This window comes from Polyodon spathula, chromosome 1 (genome assembly GCF_017654505.1).
Source record: "Polyodon spathula isolate WHYD16114869_AA chromosome 1, ASM1765450v1, whole genome shotgun sequence".
Lineage (NCBI taxonomy): Eukaryota > Metazoa > Chordata > Actinopteri > Acipenseriformes > Polyodontidae > Polyodon > Polyodon spathula.
Window position 1 is genome coordinate 42,147,226 of NC_054534.1, and position 17,518 is coordinate 42,164,743.

Here is a 17,518-nt window from a genome sequence, read left to right on the forward strand (position 1 = left end):
TCTTGAACATTGCTTTGATACTCGTTATGTTTTGTATATTGTAACGTGTTTTCATTTTCAAGTATTTACAGAAATGAATATGACGTAAAACATTGTCAATTCTGAAAAAAAAACCTAGTTTCCAGCAAGTGTACTGGTACTGTGTGTGTATGTATATATATATATATATATATATATATATATATATATATATATATATATATATATATATATATATATATATATATATATATATATATAAATAAAAACCTGGTCTGAGAGCACTGTCAGAGTACAACTAAGCTACAGCACACCGTTCTTTCATATTAGGTAGTAGCAGGAGCATTAAACGAGCACTGCTTGTGACTTAAATATAAACTTACCTTGTTGTTCTGGAAAAAATTCTTTGGTTTAAAAGAAAAAAGGAGTGGCATCTCATAATCTAGAGGGTGCTTACGATGAACATCATCAGCTTTGTACTGGAGTAACCGTCCGGTTTTATTTACCATCCAGTACGGGGAATGCACTGCCACGACTGTTTGGCCAATGCTGTATGTCACATGGATCGCAATGTCTAGCTCTGTCCTGTCATCCTCACTGAGAGACATAAACTGAATGAAGTCAATTTCTGGTTGGTCGCTTCTAATGTGGTACTGTCCCTTCCAGTTCTGGTTAAGGTAGTCCAGTACAAATAACTCCAGTGTGGATTGGTCCAGTACAGCTGTGTGAATCTGAGCAGAATGTCCTTCCTTCAGAATGGCAGTGAGGTTTGCATTCTCCTTAAAAAAAGAAACACAATTTAGAATTGTTAAACCAAAGTGAAAGTAATTCATCTGTGATTTCCCCCACTGTGAAACAGACAAGCAGGTAACACATATATTGTATTCTCAGCAATGAAGCACTGTAGCAACAAATTTAGTTAAAAAAAATAATAAATCAGAAAATAATGGAAAAATGATGTAGTTTCCTTCAAAACTGTGTAGTAAGTGTAATACATCATTAATTGCAGCTGTTGACAGCAGAGCATGTGTAATTATAGGGAAGACCAAAAAATAAAAGCATAGGTGTTTTACTACAACAATTCTATACGATATGTAGTAATGTATCATTACAAACAATTGTATTAATGTATTGCTGCATGCATTACCCAACAGTAAGAAATGTTCAACTGACTAATGAGGTATACCTTTTTATAAAATTAAATCAAAAAGCATTGTTTTGGAAAGCAGTTAGAGCCACTCCATACATTTTAAAATATAAATACTACAACTCAAAATACCTCTAGAGAATAGCTGATAGAATAAGGCAACAAGTTTCGTAGAAGAACAGTAGGCCACAAATGCGCAATATAAGGGTGATCCATTTTTTCTTCTGTGTGGCTGCACGTTAAATCATCTTTAACTGGTACTACATTGATAATCAGGGATTGGTCACTGGATCTATGACATTTCCGCTGTAGGCATTCTCCAGATTTATCCGAGACTACTTCATAGGTAAATCTTTCAGATTTCTCATAGACTTTGCTGTCTTCAGTTACTGGCTGCAGGCTAAGAACTGATCTGAAATATAGATAATACAGACATTTCAAATCACAATATGAATATTATTTGTATTAGTTAGAAGTGTATTAAGCATTTGCATGTTATTCCACTTCCAAAGGAAAAAGATCTAAAATGATATGGCATAAACTATTAAAAGTACCTGTAGAAAGGTAAAGGAATACAGAACTCTTCCTGGGGCAAAGCTGTTCCAATAAGCTTTTCACCTTCATAAACCTTGAATGGTATTGAGAAATGATTCTTAATCTAAAAAAAAAAAAAAAAAAAAAAAAAAAAAAGATTGTTATTTTTATTTGAGGATACAGAAAGACTGTACGTACGGTATGGATTGAAAAGGGAAATATCAAAGACAACTTTTAAAAAAAATGGAAGCTATATCATGAAGAATTTGAGAAACAAGCCTGTAGGACAGTTTGCTAAACTTCTGCTGCTCGCAGGGCTGGTTTAAAATAATGTGGAGTGTGCTTAGCAATACAATAAATTTGTGTTGTAGTATGTTGCAATAATAATAATAATAATAAACTAGAACTGCCAAGGCAGTTTTATGGCTCTCAAGCCCCAATATCAGTACCTGTTTAAGTGTATTTAGTGCCAAGTTTAAAATCAGCAACTTCAACAGTTCCACAGAAGATTTTGAAAGGCGGCCATCTTGCTTAACGCACAAATGCCATTTTTGAAAATGTAAGTTTTACCGACACAGGCACGATGGTTTTCAGGTTTGGAATTAATCAAGTGAACCATTTTTAAACTGAAGCAGTTTTAAATAAGAAGAAAATGTAGGAGTGGCAGCCATATTGCTTCACAAAACATAACCATTTTACATTATTTGTATTCCGATGTCAACGAAACGATGACTACTAAGTTTGGAGTCTGTTGGTCAGACGGTTTTCAAATAAAAGCAGTCTGCTGTTAAGGACGCGTTTCAGTGAAATTTGCGGCAGCCATTTTACTATTGAATTGTATCACAGCAGCTTCTCCTTTGCAAAGTGTTTTGGATGCTGATAATTTTGGCCAAGTGTCAGATCAATCACTTTAACTGCCAAAGAAGAAGATTTCGAAAGGTTTTATCAAAAAATGTGTCACATGCCAATTGCAGGGACGCAGCAGCACAATTTTTTCAGCATCAGAGAGCCAATGTATCCAGCTTGTTACCTGCCAAGTCAGAACCTGATCAGTCACACAGCTTCAAAGCAGCAGCAGTTTAAAGTTTTGGGAGGAAAAAAAAAAAGCACACACACAAAAAAAACAAAAAAAGTAAATCACAACAATATGCTTCCCAGCCTTTGGCTTGGAAGCCTAATTATCTAGTCACTAACTCATGAAAATGTAGCCATAAGAATGGTATAAACAAATACCTGTATATTAATATTTTTTAATTTTAGACACAATATTAAACTATACTAATGTAATGTAAAAATTGTGCAACAATTGACTACTAAATATATAAAGTCAACTTATTACATATACAATAGTGTATATTACTCTAGTGACATGTATAACTCTTTAAAATGAATATTGGTACTGTCATTTTAAATTACAGGTATTTACCTGAAAAGGAGAGCGTATCGTTATCACCTTGCTCCCTTCCACTGTGTAAATCTGACAAACAATGAACCTTGTCACTACGGATTCCTTGTGTATGACACTATATAAACCACGGCCCACTTTCGTCAGTGGAATTCGATTAGCAGAAGTATGGTCAAGTGGAGCTGTAAATGAAGTACGTTTAAGGGAAAAAAAAACATTTTTACACTTTGCAGTGTATTGCAACATGTGAAATATTTGTGTCACATTAATTTCAAACCCTTTAAGACTTTATAAAAATTACAACTGCTCTGAATAGACAGATTTCACAAAGAACTAGCAAAATTCTAGCAAAATTACATCTCTTCAGACAACCCCCCCCCCCCCCCCCGAAAAAAAGGGATTTTACCAATAAATATGTATTTATTTGTTCTTTCCCTAAATCATTAAAAAAACTGAAATGCATGTTTTACAGTACTATCAATAAAATATATCATTTAAGCATGCTTCACAAATGAAAAAATACTAATTGGTAATTTTATAATTTGTACTCTAAAATCTGAGCTTACTCTCATAACAATGTTCAGCTGTCTTTCCCTGTTGTAGAATAATCCTGTATTCTGAAAGGAAGATCATACAATTCTGAATGAGTTAGACTTTTTAAAAGTCTGTCTTCAGGATTATGGTTAAATACCAACAATGGTATAAAACAGTACTATAAATATGAATCTTTTTCATATTGAACAAAATAACCATACAAATAATCTATTGAATATTATTGTAGTCAAATATTGCTCTTACTAGGCTGTATGTAATATCTCTTGCTACTCATGCTGGTCATGGCCACAAACTGGTCCTTCTCACTCATCGTTCTCAGGTAATCCATATTTAGACTCTCTCCATCCTGCAGCTCATAATCTTTATTTCCTAAATCCAAACCAATTACACTGAATGTATCACTGTGAGAAACCATCACTGGAATCCCCAAGCAATTCTTGACCACAAAAGGGGCTTGGTCTTTCTGGAAACATTCTGAGGTTTGACTAGCTGCTTCAGCAAATGCCTATAAAAAAGATAAACAATCATTATCTTTGATAATGTAATACATTCCCATTTAAAACAGTTGTCCATATTAGTTTACAGTACAGTGAAAGTATTTTTCACTGTACTGTCTGATTTTCTGCATTTTTGTACATTTTTCACATTGAATTTGGTCTGATCTTTTTGTGAGCTTAGTAGTATATAGAGGGAGTCAAAGAAAAAATTAGACCAAAGTTTGGTGCTTCTTTCATTTGTTTGGTGTGCAAGGTAGTCAAACATGCAATCTTCAGGTGTGAAAAAGCATCCACTCACCTAGTTAACTCAACCCAATTAAAGGGATAATTAGGGTCAGTTGTTTGAATACTTAGGTTAACAATCAGGCCTGATTTGGGTCAGCCCTGACCAATATAAATCTGACTAACTTTGGCCCTTACCATCAGAGTGAAGTTGTCAGCACACAGGTTTAGAGGCACATCATGCCACGATCAAAAGAAATTCCTAAAGACCTCCGGAAAAAAGTTGTTGATGCCTACTAGTCTGGAAAGGGTTACAAAGCCATTTCTAAGGCTCTGGGACTCCACCAAACCACAGTCAGGGCCATATTGTCCAAATGGAGAAAGTTTGGGACAGTAGTGAATCTTCCCAGGAGTGGCCGTCCTGCCAAAATCTCTCCAAGAGCAAGGCGTCAAATCGTCCAGGAAGTCACAAAGAACCCAAGAAAAACATCCAGGGATTTGCAAGCCTCTCTCGCCTCGGCTAAGGTCAGTGTTCATGACTCCACCATCAGAAAGACACTGGGCAAAAATGGGATTCATGACAGAGTAGCAAGGCATAAACCACTGCTCACTAAGAAGAACATGAATGCTTGTTTCAAGTTTGCCAAAAAGCACCTGGATGATCCTCAAGAGTTCTGGAACAATGTTCTATGGACAGATGAGTCAAAAGTGGAACTTTTTGGCAAACGTGGGCCCCGTTATGTCTGGCGAAAATCAAACACTGCATTCCACAGTAAGAACCTCATACCAACGGTCAAGCATGGTGGTGGCAGTGTCATGATTTGGGGATGCTTTGCTGCATCAGGACCTGGATGACTTGCCATCATTGAAGGAACCATGAATTCTGCTCTGTATCAGAATTCTACAGGAGAATGTCAGGCCATCCGTCCGTGAGCTGAAGCTGAAGCGCAGCTGGGTCATGCAGCAAGACAATGATCCGAAACACACAAGCAAGTCTACATCAGAATGGTTGAAGAACAAGAAATTTAAAGTTTTGGAATGGCCTAGTCAAAGTCCAGACCTAAACCCCATTGAGATGTTGTGGCAGGACCTGAAACAAGCAGTTTATACTCGAAAAACTGCAAATGTCACTGAGTTGAAGCAGTTCTGCATGAAGGGGTGGGCCAAAATTCCTCCACGGCACTGTGAGAGACTGATCAATAATTACAGGAAGCGTTTGGTTGCAGTTACTGCTGCTAAAGGTGGCGTAACCAGTTATTGAGTCTAAGGGGGTGATTACTTTTTCACACGGGACCATTGGGTATTGCATAACTTTCTTTAATAAATAAATGAAATAATATTATTTCATTTTAAAAATTGTAACGATTTTTTTTTTTTTTTGTTCCTGGGTAGTAAGTGTTATTTCCTAATTGCTTATGCCTCAAAAGTATAGAAAATGGCTATTATTCCCCACAAACTTTGCTTTTGTGACCAGGACAGTGATATTTCAAAATATCACTATTTCCAATGGGAAAACGGGCAAATGTGTATCTTTTCGTTCACATAAAGTCAGAAAAAAACAACATATGAATCCAAATTAACATGTATTTATATAAAGTAATACAAAAATGACTACAAAAGATTTAGAAGTGAGTAGTTTTTCGAGATTTACGATTATACTGTAAATTTACAGTATAATCGTAAATCTCGAAAAAAAACTACTCCTAAATCTTTTGTAGTCATTTCTAATAACATTCAATGTCAAAAATATGCAGAAATGCAGAAAATCAGACAGGGGGAAAATACTTTTTCACGGCACTGTGTGTGTGTGTGTGTAATTATATATATATATATATATATATATATATATATATATATATATATATATATATATATATATATATATATATATATATATATATATATATATATATATGACAGACAGACACACACTGAGGCTGTGTCACAATATAAATCACCCGTACTTGTTGACGGAGAGATTGTGATAATATTATTATCACCAAGTTAGTTACTTTGTCATGAATGAAGCATATAATACATACACAAGTAATAACAAATGTATAAAAATCGTACCGTGCCTAGATTGCCAAGCATTACCAATGCACACTTTGACAGAGTTATATTGAGCTGATCTTTTGAAGAGATGTTGATAACAGTCTTATAATCAGGGATATTGTAATCAACTTCATCCAACTCTGCAGTGTACCTTACAGGCTTCTTTTTCATCTAAAACAAACAAATGAGTAATTAACAACAAAACTGCAAGATAACTCTCCCTCTTCTGTAAAAAAATAAGTGAAAAATGGAAAAGAAAAAAATCTATCTAATCCTGGAAATCAATATGGTTAGGAGAAGCATAAACAGATACACAACCAAATGCATTACAGGGCTCTCGAACGTAATTTACTGTATATTTTATTTAGATTTTCTCTTATTTGAATTTGCTTCTATTTACTACTGACTTTAATATATCTTATAACTGCTCTCATCTGTAATGTGATATTTTGTAACAACTCTAAGTCACCTTGGATAAGGGTGTCTAAGAAATAAATAATAATAATAACAATGCCATGTAGACATTACAAAATCATGTATTTATTGGATACTATTAAGCCTGAAAGCAATACCTTAAAACAGAGAATTAAGATAATTAATTATAAACAGGTTACCTTTATTCCTAAGGTCCACGGCCTGAAATTATCACTGGTTTCTTCATCCAAAGGTTCCAGAAGAGGTTCCCAAACACCCATAACATCATTGTAATAATGTACCTAAAAATAAGCACACTATTTTAAAAAAGTTCACAGAATTTGTAAAACCTTTTTATTTATTATAATTCTCTTCTAAACACCCCCCATGACAAAAACGGCAATTGTCATAACATGACTGGCTTGCATCCACAATGCCAAGGTATGCTCTGCAAGTAATAAATGAATAACCTGATTTACTACAAGAGAAAATGTCATCTACCTCTAAATTAAGAAGACTCTGAAGGTTAATGAGAGTGCTCCAGTTTTTAACATCGCAAGAAAAAGCAGACTTTGCAAGAAGCATGGGAACAGTTCTGTGTCCAACACCAGCCTCCAGTGTAAGGAATATTGATTCGATTGTCAGTTTCAGGGATTCTCCTTGTGGAACCAGTGGAGTCACAGTGCTGTTTTTATTTTCATTGTCCTCCTCCAGGAACCAAAGTTTTAAATCCTTAACTTGCTTCACATCCCAGAGATCAAGTGGGACTGGACTTTCCAGCGCTTGTGGAGTCTCTGCAGCAGGAGATAGTGCTGACGTAATTGTTATTACTGTGTTGATGATAATTGGTGAAACCTAAATAATAAAAAAGGACAAGTAAATGACTGCATAACTGTATTACCAACTTTATGGCCCTTGTTTGAGCTGAACACATTACAAAAGAATGCCAAACCACTAACTTAGCCAGGATAATTTAATAGCCTTTGAATACAAAGCCAAAACAATATAGGGGTGTTGTTGGGGAGAGTTACCATGCGGACTGGTATGTTATTTCCTCAAGGATTGCTGGCATAGCAAAGATCATACATTTAGTTTTTACTTCTGCTTCGAACAGTTTCCACTTTCAAGTATACATTCTCCATAAACACATCATCTTCAGACTGCAAATACGTTGTTACCTTTAGTGTAAGGCATTTTATGACAAGTTCTATTTTCTGTGGAGTTGAAGAGGTCTGTGAACTTTGAAAAAACACATCACAAGGCTGGAGAACCTGTAAGGAGATTTAATATCATCATTGTTGTCATCCTCATCATCTGCTTAAAAGTGTTTAGGTGCAGAATATCTTAGTGAAGGCTCAATAATAGAAGGAGAAACAATAGCAGGTATTAGAGTATTAGCAATACTCTATAGTTCACATAAAATAACATTTAGCTAAAGACATTATTCATTGAAAACAAATGTCCTGGGCAGCTTCAGTCAACTCAAGGCTAGTATACAAACAAAATGACAGCAGTTTCCCTTCATCATCCACTGAAAATCAATCTCACAACTGCAGGATTTTATTGAACATGAATGTGAAAAAATGTAAGGTTATTATCATAACCCTGGTTCCCTGAAATAGAAATGTATCCACTGCATTTCTTTGGTCGCTGTGTACATTCTGTACTAAGTTTATGGCGCTGAGCGCCGTTTTGCACGTAGCTTTCTCTCCGGTGGGGGTGGAGACAAGCGTGCTGACGTCGCAGGCGTAGACGTGGCGTTGGTAGAGTGTTCAGTGGAATTGTGTGTAATAGGTTAACCAATGTGTAATGGATACATTTCTATTTCAGGGAACCAGGGTTATGATAATAACCTTACGTTCCCTTTCAAGTACGAAATGTATTCCATTACACATGGGTAAGAACACCTAAAGCCGTCGCAAGGACATGACCTGCAGAACAGCCAATTTTGCAAGATTTGCTGTACTGATAAGAGACAGTAACATCTACAGACGCATAATTACCTCATGAATGTGCTTTTGAATGCGGCCGAGACGCCGCACTCAGCCCTCTGGTTCCAAAAGCAGGGTTATGAGGATCCAGGACATTAAGCCTGTAGAACCTTATGAAGGTGTGAGGAGTGGCCCACATAGCAGATGCCAAAGACCGATGCACCCTGAAAAAATGCTCAAAAGGTAGCAAGACCCCTGGTAGAATGACAAGTGACCTTCTCTGGAGGAGGCAAGTTAGCTTGCTCATAAGCAATCTTAACTGTCTCCACTATCCAATTGGATAGCTTCAGTTTTGACAGAGCTTTATCTTCGTTCTTAGCTCCAAAACATATAAACAGTTGCTCAGACTGTCGCTAAATTTTTGTCCTGTCAACATAATACATTAGTGCCCTGACCGGGCAAAGCGCATGAAGCCGACGGTCCTCATTTGACTGGAATGGAGGAGGATGGAAAGCCTCTAATTCCACAGACTGATTGACATGAAAGGTCGATAAACATTTAGGCAGAAAAGCTGGATTTGTATGGAATGTGACCTTAGTCCTAGACTCCATAAAAAACAAGCAAGCTTTTGCCACCGAAAAAGCCTGCATCTCACTAACACGTCTAGCAGATGTAATGCCTTCAAAGGCAGGTATTTACGTTCTGCAGAATGAGGTCGAGAATGGGCCGTAGGTCAACGTCCCTTTTTGTCACCAGGAAATACCTGGAATAAAACCTGAACTCCAGATCGGAGGAATCTTCTACCTGAATAGCCTCCTTTTGTAACAGGGTCCTCACCTCTTGGGACACCACCAGGGCATCCTGAGGGTTGGAGACAGAAGTCGTAACCACTCCTGAAAAGTGGGGAGGGCCCTGTGGTGCTTGATCGCCAGTAATTCAGATGGTTCCTTAAATAAGAATAAGAGGACCCTGGACCTGTGGCAGCAACCCCCTAGAGCTGCTGCTGAGTTCGCCGTAGCTCTTTGTACAAAAGGTGGTTGGCGGTGTTGGCGGCGGTGCCCACTTTGTGTCTGCCCACCCCCCGATCTGCAGGCACTGTAGGACATCGAGTTTGGGGCTGAGATGTGTGCCCTGTACCAGGCAGGCAATGGATGCTGAGACAAGAGGAAAATGGCCAAGCTCCAACCCTTTCGTGTCGTGTACCCGATATAACAGGTAGCTAGCCTTCTTAAGCCTTTAGGGGAGTAGGAAGAGGATGAGGTCAATGATGAAGACCGTGAGGGGCTTCTGCCTCTTCGCTGTCATTTCCCAACTGCCGCTGGTGGTGTCGCAGTGAGGAAGACCCATCTCTCTGAGAGGAGATCGAGGGAGCAGGTTCTGCAAAAAGTTTGCTCCTGCGATTGTCTGGAAAGCAGTGGACAGAACTTGCACGTGGAGTGATTATGTAAAGCCTGCTGAGCATGCGCAGCACCAAGACACCGCACACATTCCTTGTGCTTACCCTCTGAAAGCATAGGCTTCTTCCAGGTTGTACAAGCATGGAAACCAGGCATTGTTACAGCAAGACTGTAATAATGTGCACGGGAAGTAACAGGCACAGTATAAAATACAGTATAATGCTACAGTGCACGATGTAGTGCGGTACACTAAAAAGCACAGATCAACCTGGTGCGGGAGCACGGTACGGTATACACACTACAGTACATTGCATGATATGGTACACAATTCTTTGCACTGTGAGTTACAGTACATTGCACAAGAGGCAAGGTACGGTGCGGTACACGGGAACACAGTACGTTGTATGGTATGGTGCGCTACGGTACACAGGGCACTGTACTTTGCACGGTACGGTTGGTACTGGCAAGGCTAAAAGCAAACTGAGCGTGACCAAGGCAGCAATACAGGGATGCAATGCAAGAATTTGACAGCGCCTGCTTACAGTTTTTCTCCCACTGACAAGCCTTCACAAAATGGTGCCGAAGCTGCCCGCTATTGTGGCATGGGCAGGACAGCAAAATCTAACTGTTGGGCTACAGCCGGCAAGTTAGTCTGTGCAGCCCGAGAGCTAACACAGTGCCGGTCCAGGAGTGCAGGCTTGTAAGCAAGTCTGATCCCAGACTACGACTGCTTAAGCAGTAAGCCACGCGCACAATACCTGGAATAAAAGGGGAAAAACACAAATACAGCAATTTCAACATCAATATATTTTAAAACGTAGTTGAAAATTATAAAATGCTTGTAAAAAACAAGACCAATAAAACTCCAATGGGAGTTATGGTAGAAGAGAGATATTAATATAAATAATACTGTGTTACCAATCTGTGAGTGCAGGGCAGGCAAGTCCGCTGGTGCTGCATGCCAGAAGGCCGCGAAAACAGACTCACGGTAAAAAACACAAAATAATTATTTAACAATTTTTTTGCTTCAGCAACTTATCCCAGTGGGACAAAACAAACAGAAATAAAATAAGACAATCTTATCTGACTGCTTCTTGCCGGAGATAGTGATGTTTCACTCTCTGCGTTGTGGAAACGCTAAAAAGTAAATGGTGCTCAGCGCCGTTTTGCATGTAGCTTTGTCTCCTGTGGAGGTGGAGACAAGCATGCTGACGTCGCAGGCGTAGACGCGGCTTTGGAAGAGTGTTCGGTGGAATCGGGTGTAATAGGTTAACCTATGTGTAATGGAATACATTTCATAATTGAAAGGGAACAAAAAAAAAAAAATGGACATATGAAGACGGTCAGTTTATAAATTTTCTGGTGTTCTGGATTTGGTCCAATTCCCACCTACTGACTACCTTTTCTGCATGCAGTATTGCTAAAATGTATATTTGAGCTTTAAGTTATAACATGTTTCTGTTTCTTTGGTTTACTTACTGTAGTGATGTTATTTTTCCTCATTTCTCTCAGGAACGGGCATGCAACAACCTTGAGATCCTTAATGGCAGCAGTCATCTGTTGAGTTTCTGGGTCATTTTTAATGCAGACTTCACACTGAGTTGTAACAACTAGTGCTGGGGCATCTGCTCTGGTTAAATCTGCTACAAAAACTATCTCTGGATTTTTCACAAGCAAATTCATTTCCATTTTGGCCACTGGTTTTAAGGGAGCTACAACATTTAAAAAAGGATATTTCAGCACAGCAAAATAAAAGATTAGTTTAACAAACTAAGAAAGCAAATTCAGACATATACGGTCATATAATGATATACAACATAAACAGGAACATTTTAGATGAAAATAAAATGACACCAACTCCAGAACACTTTGTTTAAACATAAGGGGTCAATTGCAATGAACTAAAAGGAGTGTACTAACTGGGGATGATCCTGTGGTTAGTACGGAAGGCGGTACTAAAAACTAGTACGCAAGTTAATACCAATTGCAATGAACTAAGCAGCTCAAGATAGCACCCAGCTGCAGCTTACATTTTTTTCTCAATTGCAACGAACCCAAAGTAACTACTGTTACCCTCTAGACAGAGGATACTAAAACACGTTACTAAGTTTGGTCGAATAATTTCTGTAGACCAAAGACTTGTGGAATTGTGCGAACTGGAACAAATATGAAAAATTCCATAAGTATTGCAGCTGTATGAGCCTCATCCATTCATAACGTGTCAAATTTGCAACAAAACCAGTTTCATCCTTATTCAAATTAACATAGACCTATTTTATAAACAGCAGCAGCAACAACAACAACAACTAGAAGTTGCAAGCAACTTTACAGCTTCCAAGGAGTCATTGTAAAATGTAAACAATTTGATTCTGTGAAGAGTTTTTGTTCAACGGTGTTCATTTTATGCGCAATATATGCAACTAGAGCAATGCTGAAATGTAATTGGCCCACGGCCAATGTTTTTTTACTGTAGCAACTTCATTTGGGTAAACTTTAAAGAAAAACATACTTGGATCATTTATGCCAAGTTTTGCTTCAATCAGATTAGTGGTTTTGGAGAATACATTTGTGTGTTAATTAGATTAACCAAAATGGCCGACATACCACTGAACCAATCATTTTCATTTTGAGCACCGTGCATCTTGGACAATCCCTGCGATAAATGGTTTCCGACAAGATGATGTTTGTAAATTGCCCAAAAATTGTCGTAAATTCCAATATGACTGCTAAACCATGTGACGAATCGCATTCATTCAGCTGTGCATATTAATTCCCATTGGCGTCGACAACTTGGTGAAAAGGCAAGAGTTTTCTTGCAACGGGTTTCATTTTATGCAAATTTTAAGGTTTTGTTGGTGTAAAGACATCATCATCATCATCATCATCATAACAACAAACAGTCTTCCCAGCCATGGGCTTAGAAGTTCCAGTAAAAACTTTCCAGTGTCTCTACTTTCAGCCTCTTCCACAGATTTTAAAAAAAAAATTCAGCAATTAGCATTTCTGATTCAATTTACACCTTTTATAGTCTACTATGGTCCTATAAACAAATGCATTTGTTTTGTGTGTGAATTAAATTATGAAGGCTAACAAAAGTTTTGTTTATCCTCTAACGCAGCTTCATTAAGTTTGGTGGTGTTTTAGGAACACTTGATTATACATGTGAATTTGGTTTAAGAAAATGGGAAAACGTTCTTATGCAATTCAGCCTTAGTATTTACTTTCCTGCAGAAATACATTTCCTGACAATTTTCTTAAGTTCCAAAAACATAAATTAAGCAATAATAAATGAAAGTTTACACACACACACACACAAAACACACTATATATATATATATAATATATATATATATATATATATATATATATATATATATATATATATATATATATATATATATATGTGTGTGTGTGTGTGTGTGTGTGTGTGTATGTATATATATATATATATATATATATATATATATATTATATACATACATATACACACACACACACACACATACATACATACACACACACACACACACAAACACACAGTGCCTTGCAAAAGTATTCAGGCCCCTGACCAATTCTCTCATATTACCGAATTACAAATGGTACATTGAAATTTCGTTCTGTTTGATATTTTATTTTAAAACACTGAAACTCAAAATCAATTATTGTAAGGCGATATTGGTTTTATGTCGGGAAATATTTAAGAAAAATAAAAAACTGAAATATCTTGCTTGCATAAGTATTCAACCCCCACACAATAATATTTGGTAGAGCCACATTTCGTTGCAGTAACAGCTTTAAGTCTTTTGGGGTAAGTATGCTTTGCACACAGTGTCAGAGTAATTTTGGCCCATTCTTCTTGGTAGATTTGCTCCAGGTTGTTCAGGTTGGTTGGACGACGCTTGTGGACCACAATTTTTAAATAGTGCCACAGATTCTCAATGGGATTGAGATCAGGACTTTGACTGGGCCACTCTAGGACATTCACTTTTTTCTTCTTGAGCCACTGCAATGTTGCTTTGGCCTTGTGCTTGGGATTATTGTCCTGCTGAAAGGTAAAATTTCCTCCCAAGCTTCAGTTTTTTAGCGAACTGAAGCAGATTCTCTTGCAGTATTTTCCTGCTCCATCCATTCTTCCTTCAATTGTAACAAAATGCCCAGTCCCTGCTGATGAGAAGCATCCCCACAGCATGATGCTGCCACCACCATACCTCACTGTAGGGATGGTGTGTCTTGAGGCATAGGCAGTGTTAGGTTTGCGCCACACATAGCGTTTTGAGTTTTGGCCAAAAAGCTCTACCTTGGTCTCATCTGACCACAAAACCTTTTCCCACATCGCAGCTGGGTCACTCTCATGCTTTCTGGAAAACCCCAGACATGCTTTCAGATGGTACATTTTGAGTAACGGCTTATTTCTTGCCACCCTCCCATACAGGCCAGTGTTATGCAGAGCTCTTGATATGGTTGACTGGTGCACCATTACTCCACTCCCAGCCACAGAACATCTGTAGCTCCTTCAAAGTGATTGTTGGCCTCTCTGTGGCTTCTCTCACAAGTCTCCTTCTTGTTTGAGCGCTGAGTTTTGAGGGCCGGCCTTTTCTTGGCAGTGCCTGGGTGGTGTGATGCAGCTTCCACTTCCTGATTATTGATCCAACTGTGTTCACTGGGATATCCAAACACTTGGATATTATTTTGTACCCTTTCCCTAATCTATGCATTTGTATTACTTTATCTCTAACTTCTGTAGAATGCTCTTTGGTCTTCATTTTCCTTCAGATTCACAGCCTTACCAATGATCCTTCAACAGTGGGGTTTTTATCCAGAAAATGTGACAGCAACTTTAATGGTTCACAGGTGGAGGGAAATGGTAAGGTAACTGGGTCCTCGTTAGGACAATTTCTTTCATCGGTGCAAACTGGGAGCTTCCACAGCACAGGGGTTGAATACTTATGCAAGCAATATATTTCAGTTTTTTTTATTTTTCTTAAAACTATTTCCGAACATAAAACCAATGTCACCTTACAATAATTGATTCAGAGTTTCAGTGTTTAAATATAAAATATCAAACAGAACGAAATTTCAATGTACCATTTGTAATTCGGTAATATGACAGAATTAGTCAGGGGTCTGAATACTTTTGCAAGGCACTGTGTGTGTGTGTGTGTATATATACACACACACACAGATACACATATATATATATATATATATATATATATATATATATATATATATATATATATATATATATATATATATATATATATATATAAAACAAATTTCAATGAAAAATAACACGTTAAAATTTAATAATTAGCTGGAACCAAATCACTCAGACTGAGCCACCCCTTCAGTTCCTGTTTGGTACTACACTACAATAAGGCGGTTTAATCCTAAGCTTCGTACTAAAGCTGGGGATCCGCTAGTCCCCAACTTTGTTCCCAATCTTTTTTCGTTGCAGTTGGTACTAAGTTAGAAAACAGCCGGAAATGATCCTGATAGTACCGTATTTGCTAGTCCGCAACTTAGTACGCAGCACTGTACTAAATCTACAAGTTTGTTGACACAAGGAGGCCAATATAGGCCTTAATGTCTAAACATTGCTTAATACAAATATTTATATCATAAAATTAAACACACAATTATGGTAAATGGACTAAAGTAGTGTTTTTTTTTTTTTTTTTTTTTTTTTTTTTTTTACACTAATATCGAAATAGATCATGTTATTGACTAAGAAATGGAACATATACATACAGTGTAAAATTGTAGTTTGGTTAATTTCTAGCAAATTACGAAATACTAACCTTGCTCTTTTGTTGCGGTTGTCACAAGCTTCTTTTTGTGATCTGCTGCAGAACTAAGTTGACTGGCCTTGACAAAGACATCTGCTACAGTAAGCAAGAACTCCATGCTAGCGCAAAGGATTAGGTCACGGACGATTGTATCAAGGACGGTGCCGTCCCTTCCTTGTCTGTAGCTGATGTCCACCATCACATTTTTTTCCAAGCCTGGTTTCATTTCCACCATTCTATTGAACCAAAATTAAATTATAATTACTCAACTGTAGTGGAAGTATTTATTTCTAAAATATATTATATCCATTCTTCCTGTATAGGATTTTGTATTTTTCTTTTTTTTTTTTTTTTTTTTTTAACAGGAATTATCATTTAGGGAGATATTCAGATGGGAGAAGATAAAAACACAAAGAAAACCTCAACACCTATTATTAGGTAAGGTAGTCCAAGATTAAGGATAACATCAGGGTCTGTGAAGCTCAACTCGGACAAGACTGAAATCCTGCTCCTCGGTACTCAACAGAAGTTGGTCAGTTTCTCCTCTTGCAATCTCCATAGGTAAACATGGCCATTTCTCCCTCTCCAACCATCAAAAATCTGTAAGTCATCTCAGAGACCTCCGTTTTAACAATCACATTAATAATACTGTGAAGATTTCCTATTACTATCTTAGAACTATAGCAAGACTTCAGGCAATGTTGTCACAAGATGTTGAAATGCTCGTCCATGCATTCATTGTGTCAAAAGTAGATTATTGCAATTCTCTCTTTTCCAGTGACGAATTGTATTTTGAAAAAACTTCAACTGCTTCAAAACTCTGCAGCTAGTTCTTACAAGGACAAAATCAACTAAGCACATCACCCCCGTCCTGAAGTCTCTACACTGGCTCCCCTGTGATGTTCCTCACAGACTATAAAATTCTTCTACTGATGTATAAATCATTGCATGATCTGACCCCAACCTATCTGTCTTACGTAATTGCCCCTCCTGCTCCACAATTTGCAATCGTCTAGCGCAGGAATACTACAGATCCCTAGAGCTAATCTCAAAACATTCAGCTCAAGAGCTTTCTACTGTTATGCTCCAAAAGCCTGGAATATCCTCCCAGACGAAATCCGACATGCAGTCTCAACTTTTTCGTTTGGTTGGCTACTGAAAGCCCACCTGTTCAGAGCTGCATTTAACTGTTATAGCTGTCCCTTGTTCTTTTTATGTGAAGCGCTCAGTGATGTGAACACATGAAGAGTGCTATATAAATGCAAGAAAGACTGATAGACAGTGTAACTTTCCAACTCTTGGGAAACTTTTATTTATTTATTTATTTTTTTTAAAGCCTTTAAAGCAGGGGCGTCAAATTCAATTTTAATAAAGGCCACGTCTTAATTTAACATTTGATTTGCGGGCCACAAAACTTTTTACATACACACATGCATTTTAATAGGTGAAAAACGCATTTAGAAAACGCATTTTTATATTCATAGTTTTTAATACATATACATGTATTTTTTATACTGCTTACTAATCTAAAACAGGTTATCTCCTTTACCTAGTTGCTGCCCTGCGCGTTCTCATTTACTGAAGAAATCTGGC

The 17,518-nt window shown here is 37.4% G+C and overlaps 1 protein-coding gene across 3 annotated transcripts in view; it reads right to left on the reverse strand.

Annotated features, from left to right (window-relative positions):
• vps13a (vacuolar protein sorting 13 homolog A) overlaps positions 1-17,518 on the reverse strand; it is a 123,581-nt gene that overhangs the window by 46,556 nt on the left and 59,507 nt on the right. For all 3 annotated transcript variants that reach the window (XM_041255980.1, XM_041255972.1, XM_041255989.1), the window contains exons 38-48: positions 15,938-16,161; positions 11,616-11,848; positions 7,987-8,079; positions 7,310-7,663; positions 7,009-7,110; positions 6,413-6,565; positions 3,864-4,125; positions 3,087-3,247; positions 1,681-1,784; positions 1,259-1,538; positions 363-758 (exon numbers count right to left, since the gene is read on the reverse strand). In XM_041255980.1, coding sequence (XP_041111914.1) covers positions 363-758; positions 1,259-1,538; positions 1,681-1,784; positions 3,087-3,247; positions 3,864-4,125; positions 6,413-6,565; positions 7,009-7,110; positions 7,310-7,663; positions 7,987-8,079; positions 11,616-11,848; positions 15,938-16,161 — 2,362 coding nt within the window. The remainder of the gene's footprint in view (positions 1-362; positions 759-1,258; positions 1,539-1,680; positions 1,785-3,086; positions 3,248-3,863; positions 4,126-6,412; positions 6,566-7,008; positions 7,111-7,309; positions 7,664-7,986; positions 8,080-11,615; positions 11,849-15,937; positions 16,162-17,518) is intronic.